General features: G+C 41.3%; 1 protein-coding gene across 5 annotated transcripts in view; it reads right to left on the bottom strand.

Moving 5' to 3' along the window:
- RNF180 (ring finger protein 180) overlaps positions 1–15,911 on the bottom strand; it is a 139,857-nt gene that overhangs the window by 23,046 nt on the left and 100,900 nt on the right. For all 5 annotated transcript variants that reach the window (XM_073344047.1, XM_073344045.1, XM_073344048.1 and 2 more), the window contains one exon: positions 6,780–7,005. In XM_073344047.1, coding sequence (XP_073200148.1) covers positions 6,780–7,005 — 226 coding nt within the window. The remainder of the gene's footprint in view (positions 1–6,779; positions 7,006–15,911) is intronic.

The raw sequence follows: 15,911 nt of genomic DNA, 5'->3' as shown, positions 1-15,911 counted from the left end.
ATCGTACAAAAAATAAAAATGCCTTATCTATTGTATAGCATATCTGTAATTACTACATGTCTTTAGATCTTTTCAAGTTATGAAGATCACAAGAGAATGAGATTTTGCAGATATAGAAAGCATAATTCTTAAATTTATTCTTCAACCTCCTTATCTCCAAGCTTCCTACTGACAAATGAAATTAAGACCAAGGAAAAATTCTTTGGAATTACAAATATTCCACTTTTAAAATTAAGCAGGAACACATATTAAAAATAGATGCACACAAGCTGTAAGTGACCACAGGCAGCGTCCACCACATACTTACTTGAACAATCCCTATTACAAAGTAGATCCAATATACAGACATACACCATTAGAGCCAATGTACAGCATGTACAATTAGGTAATCTTGGTAAACATCAAGAAAGTGCTTTTATATTTATTAAACAGAGTCTATACATCTGATTGTGATTCCATTACTCACGTTACATTCTGGTATTTCCTTTAAACGCAGTGAGACCATATCAGTTATCAAGACTAGTAGACAGGACTGGGGATTGAAAAATTGTCTAGAACATTTATTTACAGCAGGGGAGGGCAAACTTTTTGGCCCAAGGGCCACATCTGGGAATAGAATTGTATGGCAGGCCATGAATGCTCGCAAAATTGGGGTTCGGGTACAGTGGGGGGTGAGGGCTCCAGCTGGGGTGTAGGTTCTGGGGTGGGACTGGAGATGAGAAGTTTGGGGTGCAGGAGGGTGCTCCAGGCTGGGATCGAGGGTTTGGAGGGCAGGAAGGGGATCAGAGCTGGGGCAGGCTCAGGGGTGCAGGCTCCAGACGGTGCTTACCGCAAGTGGCTCCTGGAAGCAGTGGCATGTCCCTCCTCTGGCTCCTATGTGGAGGTGTGACCAGGAGGCTCTGCACAGTCACGTCCACAGGCATTGCCCCTGCAGTTCCCATTGGCTGCGGTTCCCAACCAATGGGAGCTGTAGGGGCGGCACTTGGGGCGTGGACACCATGCAGAACAGAGCCCCCTGGCTGCCCCTATCCATAGGAGCCAGAGGTGGGCCATGCTGCTGCTTCCAGGAGCTGCATGGAGCAGCCCCCGACCCTGCTCCCCGGCTGGAGCATGACAAGCCTCAGACCCCGCTCCCCAGCAGGAGCTCAAGGGCCGGATTAAAACGGCTGGCGGGCTGAATTCAGCCCACAGGCTGTAGTTTGCCCACCCCTGATTTACAGTCACCCATATTGTGGGTAACAGGAATTATTATTTAACCAATGCTGTTTGGAACCAAAGACATTTTCTTGGGGGATGGGATTAATAACCCTCTGGGATGAAGAGTTATTAATCCCAAGCAGCTATTACTTACTTTAATAAATTTGCGCCCAAAATATTTCTTTTGTCCTAAATCTTCTAAAGTGTTTTGAAAATAGGAACCCAGCCCAGCATGGGCAGGATCTTGCTGACCACATTAACCTGCCCATAGCAACTGGAAAAAGGCTAATGTAGTGCCCATCTTTAAAAAAGGGAAGAAGGAGGATCCGGGGAACTACACACCAGTCAGCCTCACCTCAGTCCCTGGAAAAATCATGGAGCAGCTCCTCAAGGAATCAATTTTGAAGTACTTAGAGGAGAGGAAAGTGATCAGGAACAGTCAGAATGGATTCACCAAGGGCAAGTCATGCCTGCCTAATCTAATTGCCTTCTATGACAAGATTACTGGCTCTGTGGATGAGGGGAAAGCAGTGGACATGTTGTTCCCTGCATGTTCTTTAGCAAAGCTTTTGACAGTCTCCCACAGTATTCTTGCCAACAAGTTAAAGTAGTATGGGCTGGATGAATGGACTATAAGGTGGATAGAAAGCTAGATAGATTGTTGGGCTCAACAGGTAGTGATTAACGGCTCCATGTCTAGTTGGCAGCCGGTATCAAGCGAGTGCCCCAAGGGTCAGTCCTATGGCTGGTTTTGTTCAATATCTTCATTAATGATCTGGACGACGGTGTGGGCTGCACCCTCAGCAAGTTTGCAGATGACACTAAACTGGGAGGAGAGGTAGATACACTGGAGGGTAGGGATAGGATACAGAGGGACCTAGACACGTTCCCCTCTATTCGACATAGAGGAGGCCTCACCTGGAGTACTGTGTCCACTTTTGGGCCCCACACTACAAGAAGGACGTAGAAAAATTGGAGAGTGTCCAGCGGAGGGCAACAAAAATGATTAGGGGACTGGAACACATGACTTATGAGGAGAGGCTGAGGGAACTGGGATTGTTTAGTCTGCGGAAGAGAAGAACGAGGGGGGATTTGATAGCTGCTTTCAACTACCTGAAAGGGCGTTCCAAAGAGGATGGATCTAGACTGTTCTCAGTGATATCAAATGACGGAAAACGGAGTAATGGTTTAAGTTGCAGTGGGGGAGGTTTAGGTTGGATATTAGGAAAAACTTTCACTAGGAGGGTGGTGAAGCACTGGAATGGGTTACCTAGGGAGGTGGTGGAATCTCCTTCCTTAGAAGTTTTCAAGGTCAGGCTTGACAAAGCCCTGGCTGGGATGATTTAGTTGGGGATTGGTCCTGCTTTGAGCAGGGGGTTGGACTAGATGACCTCCTGAGGTCCCTTTCAACCCTGATATTCTATGATTCTAATACACCCAAAGAAACCAACAATGAGAAAAAAAATCTTTAAAATGTTTTCCCTAGCATAGCAAGGAACAGGATTGCAGATTCAAGAGACAGGTTTGCAGAATCAGTAGATAAGAGGAAAGGCTTTTAAAATCCAAACACTGGCTATCAGAACTATGGGACTCCTTTCCAGGGCCAAGTCAATGTGGCTCCCATTGACTACTAACAGTTGTGTCCACAATTTAAAATTGTGCCTTTAAAAGACAGAGGCCACATAAGGCTCAGATGAAAAATCAAGCCCCAGATGCACACAGAGTTATGTACCTGAGTCATTGGGCTCAGTTTATCACTTTAAAAACTGATATAGTTTTATGTACAGCCCTAGATGCCCTGTCAGTGATGGATGCTTTATGAACTTTTTAAAGGCCAAATCTTTTCCTCTGTACTGAAGCAGAGAAAGCCAAGCTTGGTGTAGGCAGGTTCCAAAAAGACTAGGGAGGAAGACTAGGGCTGCAGTAACCCTTGCTATTGGAGGTAAAGGTCAGCAGATTTGCATAATTAGAAGATCCACTGGCCTTGTTCCCAGTCATTCCCAAGCTTGCCCCTTGAAATTCTAGTGAGCAAGGATGCAGTGTCCCCTAGAGCTAATCTTCATGGCATCCAGAGAGTACCGAAATCCCCAAATCCTTTCACCATCCCTAGAAACTGCCACTAATGAGGAGGAAGGGACCAGATTTGACCCTAAATAAATTGACAATTTATAATATGAACAACTTGCGTACTTCTTCACTGGTGATTTTCAATGTATGCAAAAGCTTTACATACTAACTGAATACATTTTGATTAAAATACTATTGGGATCAAGAGGAAATAGCCTCAGATGAGATTCTACTGGACTCTAACTGGATCCACACAGTATGTTCTAGTTTCCTCCTACTAGACAATACATATTATACTCCTGGGGGAATTCTGCACCAAAAAAATAAATTCTGCGTTTTTTTGATGACAAAAAAAAGTGATGTAATCCAGCTAGTTTAAATTATTTTGGTAATTTATTTAAACTACAATACAGTGGATGGAGAATGTGTGTGGGGAGCTTTGGGGGAAATCCCCAAACCCACTCCATCTAACAGTAATGTAGCTAGTATTGACCCTTTACTTCTAATTATTAGTCAACAAATATATGTAGCCATATGCTTAGTGTTACATCATAGGCAACTGAAGAGCAAGTGAGGGCTGGGGATTCAAACTCACAGTTTATAATGGCTGACCATCTCCAAAAAGGTCAGCAGCAAACAGTTCACGGAGCACGTTTTGATCGGAAATTTTTTCAGTCCAAAAGTTTAGACCAGCTCTAATCACTAAAGCACCATAAGCATTTATAAGGCCATACCTGTCCTTTACACCATTCTGGCAATGTAAAGGAGCCTTACAATTTTTATACCTGTTTTATGCTCCTGGGGGAATTCACTAAAAACAATTCACTAAGCAGGCAGGCTGCTACATTGTTCCCTCAGGCAGAGGACAGAGCCTGCCCCATGCCTACCTCTTGAAAAATACCCCAAAGCCCTGCTCTTCCATGCCGTGTGTGCGGCAATAGCGAGAGAGAGGGACAGTGTCTCTCACACACATGACTATCCAGGTCCCCACCCCCAACGCAGTGATTTACATCTCTACTGACTACTCTGGGTGCCCAAACTGACCTGTCTGCACTGCCAGGGAGTGGATGCATGATCACTCTTGCTGCTTCCCCATTAGAAGTCATTTTTCTGCAGGTAAGCAAAGAAATCTGCAGGGGCCATGAATTCTGCATATGCACAGTGATGCAGAATTCCCCCAGGAGTAACATTAGCCAAAACATTTCAACCTCATTGATCAAAATTAGGCATCTAAATCCATATTTAGGTATCTTTAAAAGTTGCCTGATTTTCAGAGGAGATTAGCTCAAACAACTCCCATTGGCTCCAGCTACAGGAGCACTGCACCTCTGAAAAAATCACTTATTTAGGTGCCTCGATATGGAACACTAAGTGATGCAGCAAGGTGGATTTGAACATTTACCTACACCTCTCTTGCCTTGTGACATGCAACTTTCAGTTATGGTTGTGGTTAGTATTCAAAACTGCACAGGAAAAAAAAAGGTGAAATTCTGAGCACCTCGCTAACTGTTTCTGAAGAGGGCTTTTTAAAACAAAAAGGAGATACTAAAAGACACTTGCAGAAAGTATTATTCAGCATACATAATACCCTAGTAGGGGAAATCAGGTTTCCAGTCCTTAGTATTAGTGTAAAATATATATATAAAAAAGGGCAAATTCTTCAGTAGCCTGCATAGATTTATAGCAATCACTTTTTAACATAGCTTTTAAAAGTCTTACGGAATTTCCCATGAGAAAGCCTATAAGTAACCTTCAGATTAGTACGGCACCACTCATTTCCCCATATGTATTGATTTATTAATTCCCCTACGAATATTGTATCAATATTTCTTTGTTGATTTAATGCTTGCTCAACATATAATGAACTGGCAACATTTTCCTTAGTACTTTTATACTAACAAGGCAAACTAGATTTTCTGTTTTCAAGTAAGCAGGTTAGTGATATTACACTGTAACAGTATATGAATTACACTGACTACAAAATTCCTCCATTAAAATTATTCATACTAATCACATCTCAAGCTTGCTGTGCCTTCCTATTCATGTGTGTGGCCACGCTGTAATACAACCTCAAGAGTCAGACTTTTATAAAGCCACATATTGGAATAATGACACAATTACAAAAATAAAATGCTGCATTTCACTTTTAAGGAATTACATACATACCGTACCTCAAAAACTTAACATTTTTGCAACTACATTTTAGCATTTACTCAGGTTTGCTCCATGAAACTTTATTATAGCATACTTTGGGGAAAAGCTTCTCCTCTTTACACAGGTAACTTCTTATGCCAACAGCACTTATGTACTGTGGATGAAATCCACTTCATCTTCATAAAGCCAAAGGATTATTAAGTTTTATACATGTTGAGTGTGGAGGGACTGCAGCCTTTATGTACCAGATGCACAGGGTGTTAGAGGCACTCATTCTGCGTAAGCATTGAATCTCTGTCCTGACACCGTTACACCCCTCCCTACCAGCTTATGTGGGGTTGGTGCGGAGACCTTTTCTGCATCATGCAAGGAATATACAGGCATGCCTGTATGATCTTTCTGGCCACACTGATCTGATCCTTGCCCCCATATCAAGTGAATTTTACCTAGTGTTTGAGTTTGCCTTTTAAAATATTTGAACTTACAATTTTGCTCCACCTTTTCCCCAAAGACCTCACTCGTTTCACATAGTACTACTCAGCCCTTGCTTTCCCCACATCCCTGTTCACCTTGAACACCAGCTACTATTCATCTTGTCTCCCTAGCTCTATAGGATCAGAAGAGCAGAGCTCAGGAGTCTGGGGGGCAGGCTAGTCAGTGTCTAAGGCTCAGATCCTCCAAGGTATTTATATGCAAAATGGGAGTTAGGCATCTAACTACCTTTGAGAATCTGGGTCTAAGAACAGAAGTAGATGGTGGACCTCGACAGTTGTCAGGTTTTATTTTAGTCTATGATGAAATTAGTTTAAGATGAATAGAGAAATAATTGTTGTGATTAAGTGTAAAATTTGGAAAGTAGCTTTTTAGGGACATATTCTGACAATGCGTGCAAGTATAAAGTTTGGAGTTTGTGGTTGTTAAGTTTCACTGAGCCAAAGAAACAAGAGACATCAAGGGTAAATTTCAAAAAGGAAACATTTTTAAAGTGTTTCCTCTGAAAAAGCTAATAAATATTTAAGAAGGAATGCACAGGAAGAGTTATTGCACCAAAACTGGAAATTAAATGCAACCACTAAAGTCTGAAATAGAGAGATTTTAGTCACACTTCAAATGCAAACAAATCTCAACACACTCTTAACTATGTAGTCATTAATGATGTGTCACTGGGCCAAATTCTGCTCTGAATATACTTATTCTGGATTTACCAAAACGTACATTATTTTTATACGAGACAACAGAATTTAGCTGACTGTATACTGTTAGCAGGGCTCTTGCTATATTTTTAGCTGCATATTTATTCAGACCAAAACCAGGAAAAGTTACAAGTGTTTTCTATATTTAAAAAAGAATCATTTGTATACCTGTTTGGAAAAAGACTCTGGCAATTATAGTACGGCACAGTGGACACGGAGTGTTGGTTGGGCTGTCTTTGGCAAGCATCCGCAAGCAAGGCTCACAAAAGATGTGGTGGCATGGATAGCACATATATGGATTGAAATAAACATCCAAGCACACTGCACAGAGGTAGCTTTCTTTATCTCCTCTTTGTTCATGCTCGTCATCTGTATTCAGGTCATCATTCAGAGTCTGCAAGGAAAAAGAAAAGAAAAATCTCTTCACAGCTCAGTTTAAAACTTTCAGATCAGTCAAGTAGGAGGGAAGGTGGTCTATTATATCTGAGAAATAAAGGTATGATTCCTAATGGTTAATACATAATTCTTTCAAAGAGTTGATGAAGCATCGTCAAGTGACAGAAATGCCTCTTACAACAAGCATATTGAGGGAAACAAGTACAGACATCAGACCGGGGAGCCTAAAAGTAAAGAGAAACATGGAACCAAAAAAACTGGATAAAAATATAGCAATTTACAGATTCCTGCCCTTCCTATAAATATTTTCAGTAATTTTATAACAAAGAGCTGCTAAGTTTAAACACAAATTTAGTAACCATAAAAAAAACAAACACTATATGCATTTCTTCTGCCTTTGAAAGAACATTATCCATTTGTGGAAGGCATGCTCCAGCGAGGAGGACAACTCAAATTTTGGCAAGTGCACTGCCAAAACCAGTTGCTATGCATTTTTGTAAGCTAATCTGCTTGTAGGACCACGAACCTGGTCCTTCTATATGGTCTGCAGATTGCATGAGCACTAAAGCCTTACACCTTATGCCAAGTACTAGCCTCAGACAACCTCTCATTCTTGCTCAGAAATGGGACCTGTACATTAGCCACCTGGTAATGTGGGCCTATCCATTAGGATTTCCCTTGTCTCTGAACTGCTGTGGAAATTTAACAATTAAGGAGCCCTTACGGTAGGGTTGACCCTTTATGAAGTCAGAAGACAAGTTAGAAAAGAGAAGCAATGAAGTAGCATTGGTGTTTAGCAGAAGACAGAAAAGGCTTCGCAGGAATTTAGCAGCACTGTGGCAGTGAGGAAAACCAGAAGTCAGCCATGTGACAACCCATGAAGAAAATCTACTATGAAGCCCAGAGAACTGGAAAAGAGTCAACCCTCTGCTGTCCCAGGAAGGGACATGAGTTTTGGGAGAAAAGGAGAGATACTGGGGGAGAAAGGTAGAGATCGTCTGACTACCTGCGAATTAGAAATGTTGTGTGGGTCAATTAAGCAGTTCAGTGAGCTGGAGGCAAAAGTGACTTGGAAGATCCCAAAATAATGGGAGGTTGACAGGAAGGTTTGGAATCTTTATAACATGTGCATGCAGAGAAATCCCAGAGCCCATTGCAATTAGTAAGATGAAGTTACTCTAATGTGCAGTGAGACCCTATTTAGGAGTAACTTAATGTAGTGGATCAGGACAGTAAGTTCACTTTTAAAAAAAATACACACACACACACACATATATATAAAACCCCACAGCCTTATACACCCTTTGTAAAAGGCCTACAATCCCTGCCTACTTACCTACACACACCCTGCACAAAATGGAAGTCAAAAGCACAGGGAATTGCCAACATACAGTAAAAAAACTGGTGCAACATAAGCTGAATGAGAGCAAAGTAGCAGTTTAAAAGATCACCTAACCAAAGTCTCAAGTTGAACCATTATTGTTGTTCATTATTTGTAATATGGCAATGCCCAGATGCTCCAATCGAGATCAGCACTGTGCAGAGCGCTTTACAAGAGTAAATCAGGTGACTGTTCCAGCTTTAAAGATTTTACAATAGGGATGAGATATGACCGCTGCTTGTAGAACACTATGGAAGTAGAAGGGGGAAAAGATAAGAATGCCAATGATAGGAACATGTCACCACTAGTGCACTCTTCTCACGCCCGGATGCAGCACTGTGGGGGATTTTGCTCCAGCATCCCCTGGTGGTCACTTCCATAGCCCAGCAATGGCACATCTCTATCCAAGTCTTCCATGGCCCAGCCCTCTGGCCGGGCACGGGCAACGGGGGCAAAGAGGTAAGGGCCATTGCCACCCCCACTTTTTAAAGAGAGGGGCTATACTTCTCACTTTTGAGCACTGAACTCAGCAGGGGGGCAATGAGGGGTGGGGGAGGGGAGAAAGAGGGCAGAACCTTGTTGGCTCCTGACTGGAGCTGAGTGGCATAATAGAGTTCCTTCCCTTCTGGAATGACAGATGGAAGTCCAGGCCAAACTGAGTGAGTGGCACTGGGGCCCCTTGCACTAAGTCACAATGCTACTAACTCAGATTTGGCCTTGCCACCCTTCCATCATGACAGATGAGATGCCAGGACAAAGCTGAGTGATTAGCATTGCAACCTGCCACATAAGGTCACGCCACCACTCAAATTTGGACCATTTTGGTTGCTTACCCAGGTCCCCACTTTTGTGGTCCTCCCAGTGTCCTTGCAAATTAAAAGTTCAATTCCCTTCCTGGGTAACAAAAGATCCAACTGTAAGTCCAAATAAATAGCTAAACTAATAATAGTTTTTGCCCTCTTGAACTACTCTAAAGTCTTCTGTTTTCCCCCTTACTCCTGGGCCCTAACAATTTCCTCCTACACTGCTGCATCCTCAGCAGGATCCCCCGCCACTGCTGCCCTTCCCCAGGGACTCCAGCAGTTTGCCCCAGGGGTCTCCCTGCTCCTTACAGGCATCATCTCAAGTCCTTCCTCACTGATCTGCTCCCTTTGTATCTCTTCCAACCAGACTTCCCTAGGTCCTTCCCAGAGATATTCCTCCCCTTGCTCATCTCTCCTCGGTCTTTTCTTCTCTAGACTGAGTTCACAGTTCAGTTTCTTGCTCTCTAGTCCCCACTGGTAGAGCTAGTCATTATAATTAGGTCTCCATCACCCTCAGCTGTTTGGTCATAGGCAAGGCTGAACCTGGCTTGACTTAAAGGGCCAGCCAGCGACAGTATCCAAAGCAATAATAAATAATAATAATACTCAAGCCTTATATAACACTTTTGATCCAGCGATCTCAAAACACTTTATAAAAAGAGGTAAGTAGCATTAGCCCCATTTTACAGATAGGGAAACTTAGACAGAAAAAAAAGTGACTTTTCCAAGATCATCCAAAAGGCGAGTAGCACAGCTGGTAACAGAACTCAGAATTCCTGAGTCCCAGTCCAGTGCTCTATCCACTACGTTCCCCAGAAACAGAAACGGAGATGAGGGGATACATTTAAATTGTAGATGGGGAAACTAGGAGATTAAGCACGTGAGACAGGAGTCTAGAATAAGAATGAGGTTGTAAACCTGGGTAACTGGAAGGATGGTACCAATTATAGATATAGAGAGATATATATAGATCTAGTGACAGAAGGGAGTGGGGCAGCTGGATGGTGGAGGAGCTTTGTTTACACCATATTCAGTCTGAATTGGCAGCTGGACATCCAGGTAGAAATGTTAGAAAGACCACTGAAAATGAGGGGCTGAATGAAGGAGGAGGAGTCTGAGGTGGAGTACCAGATTTAAGAAATATCGGTAGAGGGATAATACTTACAACCAAGTAATTGAAACCAAAAAGAGGTAAACTATGCAATAAGTCCCATGAAACATTTATCTTAGGATACCAAAATCACTCCACTGAGACTCCTTTTTTTAAACACACATTTTACCTGCTTAGAATGTATTGAGTAAATTCAAAAAATGTTCATGTTCAGCAGGAAATAAAAAAGGGAAGAGAAAAAAAAAATATCAGTATTACACTTAAAATCTTGCAAAAATACCTGTCCCAAATGAAAAGGGGAGAAAACATGCAAATTTTGGAAAAAATACTAACCTAGCAAAAATTAATAATCAAAGTTAGAATATTTTAAATGGCCTTGGAGTAAAAACAACATTAGAGAATGTGTTCCACATAAGTCACTTTTGAAACAGAGACACAAAAGCCTAAAGATACCTGCATATGTTTTGGGCAATGCAAGCACCGCTCCAAGCCTGACTGGTAGCTAATTTACTATTTCATGATATTTATGTCCATAAATTGTCCTGAAATGGTGAGGGACTGATATCGCGAGGAGAAAGTCAGCATCATTTATTTATTACTAGGCTCCTAGTCTGTAGACTTTGTATTTACCAAAATCTGATACAGGGTGCAGTGGACTGCACCCTCCCAGCTAATTAATGTAAGATTAGTATTTTGGAATTGGAGTTTTAATTATGCAAGTAAAAAGGGTGTCTCACTTTAATAACAAAACGGATACATCAACATGTAAGCACTCAAACCCTTAAATATAAAACACACATTTTATCAGAACAAGGTGGGTGAGGTAATATCTTTTATTGGAACAACTTCTGTTGGGGAGAGAGAGACAAGCTTTTGAGCTACACAGAGCTCTTCAAGTTCTTCCAAATTAGGCCAAGAGGCCCTTTGAGGTTAGTGTACCTTCAGACACTGTTTTGGTTGACAAGTATATTCAGTGGAGACCTCCTTTTTCATAGGCTTCTGGAAAACTTAAGCTTAAAACCTATAGATCAGAGAGGAGCAGAGAGGCCAATGCCTCTGGCCTACATATCTATATTATAAGTTAATAATTCACTCTATGCTACTTGCACTCTAAATTTCTCCCTATACAGCCATTCTCACTAAAATCCAAAAACAAGTTAAAAACTTCAAAGCAGAGCAAAGTAGCTTAAGCAGCTCTCAGGAGCTACCTATTGCCAGGAGCCATGTCCTCCTTTCAGGCTTTTCTGCTTCAGTTTATGCTGGATAAATTGCTCAGGGGAAAAACAAAATCTACCTTCTTCTACAGATAACTTTTGTTTAAAGCAGATACCATATCTTCTTCTTTCTTGTTTTCATATTTAGAAGAAGCTGTAGGCAATGGGATTGGTCATTTAAAATGATGAAATACTTCACAGACCACAGTTTCTGAGCCAATGATTAATTATGTGTAGTGTGCATAAACTTGATTAATCTCTTATAAGGCAAGAAAAAAAGGGCAACAAATACACTGGGTAAACACTCAAACTGAAACTCATAAAATGCTTAACTAAAACAAGACATCAATATAAAACATGTCAACATTTAAAAGACAGCTCAGATGATTACTTAATTGAACAAAAATTTTATGTGAAATAAAAAAATTTAACGTTTTCTACAGAGATCTACCAAAAGCCGTACTCCAAACCCCATGTACAGTGCATATATTTATGATTACCGCTGTTCAGAGCTCTGTCCCACTCACAAGGAATGTATAAACTGACATCCCAGAGAACTCATTGTGCCGCCAATTCTGAAACAGAATTATGGAAAGGCTGGTCATGGCTCCATAGCTAAAGTTGAGTTCCATCTTCCACTTAAACCTCTTTGTTTTCTATGAAAAAACTACAGCATCTTTTCCCCAAATTTACAGCACTAACTCATTGGGCACAGAATGATTTTTCCCAAGAATTTAAAAGTAAGCCCATTAATTAGTTTCTGAATTAAAGTAGATTAAAAACTGGGTCTTTTAAGAAATTTAGGATCAGTGTCAGTCTTTTCTTTGTCCTGAATGATTTAATAATAGAAAAACTTTTCAGAGTTCAAATTCATTGAAATTTATGCATTCTAGTGCATGGGCTATATTTGAAGGAGTGTATTGCCTTGCCATGCCATGGAAGCCATGACTGGAGGGCAGGTGGTATGCCACTGCATAAACTAGCTTGGCCTTCCCCCAGACCTCCCAAGATAGTTTCATTGGATGAACGTCTTCATATCCCATGATACAGAGTGAGGGGACAAACTCCATCTACAAAATGATCAAGTAGAAGCTAAGTGAATGCAAACCACAGATTTTCCAGCCCCCTGCATGGGGGTAAGCTGTAAGGAAATATTTGAGCATTTGATGGCAAATAAATAAATAAATATAATCTGTTTTTGGAGAGATTTGGATACTGTCAAAATAAATTGTGTTTTGTGGTGGTGTATTATTCTACGTGTGATGAGAAGTAAGAAACCAAGACAAACGCACAGCAAGACATTCCAACTGGAAACTGGATTAGTCCTAACTCTTCTTTGCTGCTGATCGTGATTAGGATTGGTATGTTGGATAAATGGGCCAATTTATAACAGCTTTTCCTTCTTAGTAGATGTTTGTTCTGGGAGCTACCAGTTATTACAATGTTCATTTGAACCTTGTAGACCAGATTGTGTCTGGCCACTGTACAGACAGACAAGGAGAAAATGTTCCTTACAGTATTGGGGAAGGGTCAGACCATGTTGTAAACATAGGCCATTACTAGCTCTATCCTTTTCCTACTCAAAAGCTTCTGCAAGATTACTGCAGAGATATTATGTCAGGGTAAGGCCACAGGCAGCCTGTGTGTACTGGTCAGTTACCAAGTTATAATCAGGAGACATGTAGCAGAGTCAGGGTCGAGCTAGGTCAGGATACCAGGAAGTCAGGGTCAAGCATCTAGTTACAGACAGGAAGCAAGTAGTAGCAGAATCTGGGACAAACTGGGGACAGGAGCCGGAGTCTAAGGTTCACAGAAAGGCAAGGTTTGGAGCAGAAGCAAGCAGATGATCTACATCATTTCTCAGACAGCTGTCTGTAATGGACTTCTTCCCCCTCCACCCCCCCCCCAAAATTGGCATGCGCCAATTAGTGGGCTGCAGGGGGCCGCCATTCAAACCCCGCAGGGCACTACTTCATGCAGTGTCTAGCTTCATGGAGTCCCCCAGCAGAAATATAGCCTGAGCTCCTGATGATCACGTGGAAGCATTGGCTGCCTCAGATCTCTGTAGTGCTGCATTCTAGTCCTGAAAGTGCTTCCATAACGATCACCCTATAGGATTTCATACTAGATCATAATGGCCCCTTTGGGCTTAAAACATCTATGAATTTCTTACACTAAAACTGCATTTAAAGATCATTTCTCTCAGCCACAGAAGAACCTGCCTTGATGTCCTATAACAAAGACATTAATGAGCATGTTGTCAGTTCTGTGTTAAGGTAATTGACCTGATATAGGCATGCTTGGGCAACTACATAAGGCCAAAATCAGCATTATATGAATAAATTTGAGGTGGAAGTTCCTCCTTAGAAGAGGGAATAGCATACATACTGTGCAGCCCAGAAGGTTCACAGAGCCTCGATGTGGCAATAGATAACATTGGGATGGATTACAGTCAGTATCTTATTCTAACTCTTTTATTCCCCAAATAGCTATCTAAAACTATTGCAAGGAAGTGAGATACTAAATGGCTTTCAGTGTGAAGTAAGTGCAGGTCTGTTTTCTGATTGCTTAGGGAACTGTGTCCTTTTTACATTCTCAGTGAAGTTCTAACTTCCTATCAAAATAATTATAATCATTTGGGAAAAAAACATTTCAAAATTTTTAATTTAAAGCTTCATTAGAGCTGCAGGAAATGTGATAACCCCAATGAACTGTTACTGCCATATACTATTAAAAGTATCAGTTAAGCGAGTCTATCATTAACAATCTATTTTCAGCGAAAATAGTATCTGAAGACATGACTGGATTACTTCAAGAAAATGTAAATGTACCCCCATTATTACAGTTTGATACAAGAAAAAAAATCAATTTTAGTCTATTTTAAATAACAAAGCACTTTTTGTGGAACAAATGAAACAACTTCCATGAAGACCTATAAAGGAGCAGAGAACATATATACCTACTTCTTGCCTTCTTTATGCACACCTGCAATTGGGTTTATAGTATTTTTTAAAATCAAAATGTATTATTTCATATTTTTATTAGAGACATACAAGGTGGGTGAGGTAATATCTTTTATCGGACAAGCTTCTAGATTATCATAGTGTCACAGTTAAGTGCCCACATATCTATTCAGGGGACACCATCAAAGGGCCTAATAACATCAGCCACACTATCAGAGGCTCGTTCACCTGCACATCCACCAATGTGATATATGCCATCATGTGCCAGCAATGCCCCTCTGCCATGTACATTGGTCAAACTGGACAATCTCTACGTAAAAGAATAAATGGACACAAATCAGATGTCAAGAATTATAACATTCATAAACCAGTCGGAGAGCACTTCAATCTCTCTGGTCACGCAATCACAGACATGAAGGTCGCTATCTTACAACAAAAAAAACTTCAAATCCAGACTCCAGCGAGAAACTGCTGAATTGGAATTCATTTGGAAATTGGATACTATGAATTTAGGCTTAAATAGAGACTGGGAGTGGCTAAGTCATTATGCAAGGTAGCCTATTTCCCCTTGTTTTTTTCTAACCCCCCCCCCCCGACGTTCTGGTTAAACTTGGATTTATGCTGGAAACGGCCCACCTTGATTATCATGCACATTGTAAGGAGAGTGGTCAGTTTGGATGAGCTATTGCCAGCAGGAAAGTGAGTTTGTGTGTGTATGGGGGGGGGGTGAGAAAACCTGTATCTGTGCTGGAAATGGCCCACCTTGATTATCATGCACATTGTAGGGAGAGTGGTCGCTTTGGATGGGCTACTACCAGCAGGAGAGTGAGTTTGTGTGTGTGTGGGGCGGAGGGTGAGAAAACCTGGATTTGTGCTGGAAATGGCCCAACTTGATCACTTTAGATAAGCTATTACCAGCAGGAGAGTGGGGTGGGAGGAGGTATTGTTTCATGGTCTCTGTGTATATAATGTCTTCTGCAGTTTCCACGGTATGCATCCGATGAAGTGAGCTATAGCTCACGAAAGCTCATGCTCAAATAAATTGGTTAGTCTCTAAGGTGCCACAAGTACTCCTTTTCTTTTTGCGAATACAGAATAACACAGCTGTTACTCTGAAACATAGAATAGATTGTTTAGCATAAGTAGTTAACACATTTCAAGGGACCATTCAAGGTAAAGTGGCCCATTAACATCCCTCCAGTCACAGGTGAGAAAGGGGAAAAAAAGCTGGGGAAGGGGCCTGTTTAAATGGGGTATAGACTGTTATAAGCCATAAATCCAGTGTTCTTTTTGAATAGAGACAGGAGTACTTGTGGCACCTTAGAGGCTAACAAATTTATTAGAGCATAAACTTTTGTTGGCTACAGCCCACTTCATCAGATGCATAGAATGGAACATATAGTAAGAAGATACATACACACACAGATAAGTT

Source organism: Lepidochelys kempii, chromosome 5 (genome assembly GCF_965140265.1).
Source record: "Lepidochelys kempii isolate rLepKem1 chromosome 5, rLepKem1.hap2, whole genome shotgun sequence".
NCBI classification, from domain to species: domain Eukaryota; kingdom Metazoa; phylum Chordata; order Testudines; family Cheloniidae; genus Lepidochelys; species Lepidochelys kempii.
This window is presented reverse-complemented; position numbering and strand designations above follow the sequence as displayed.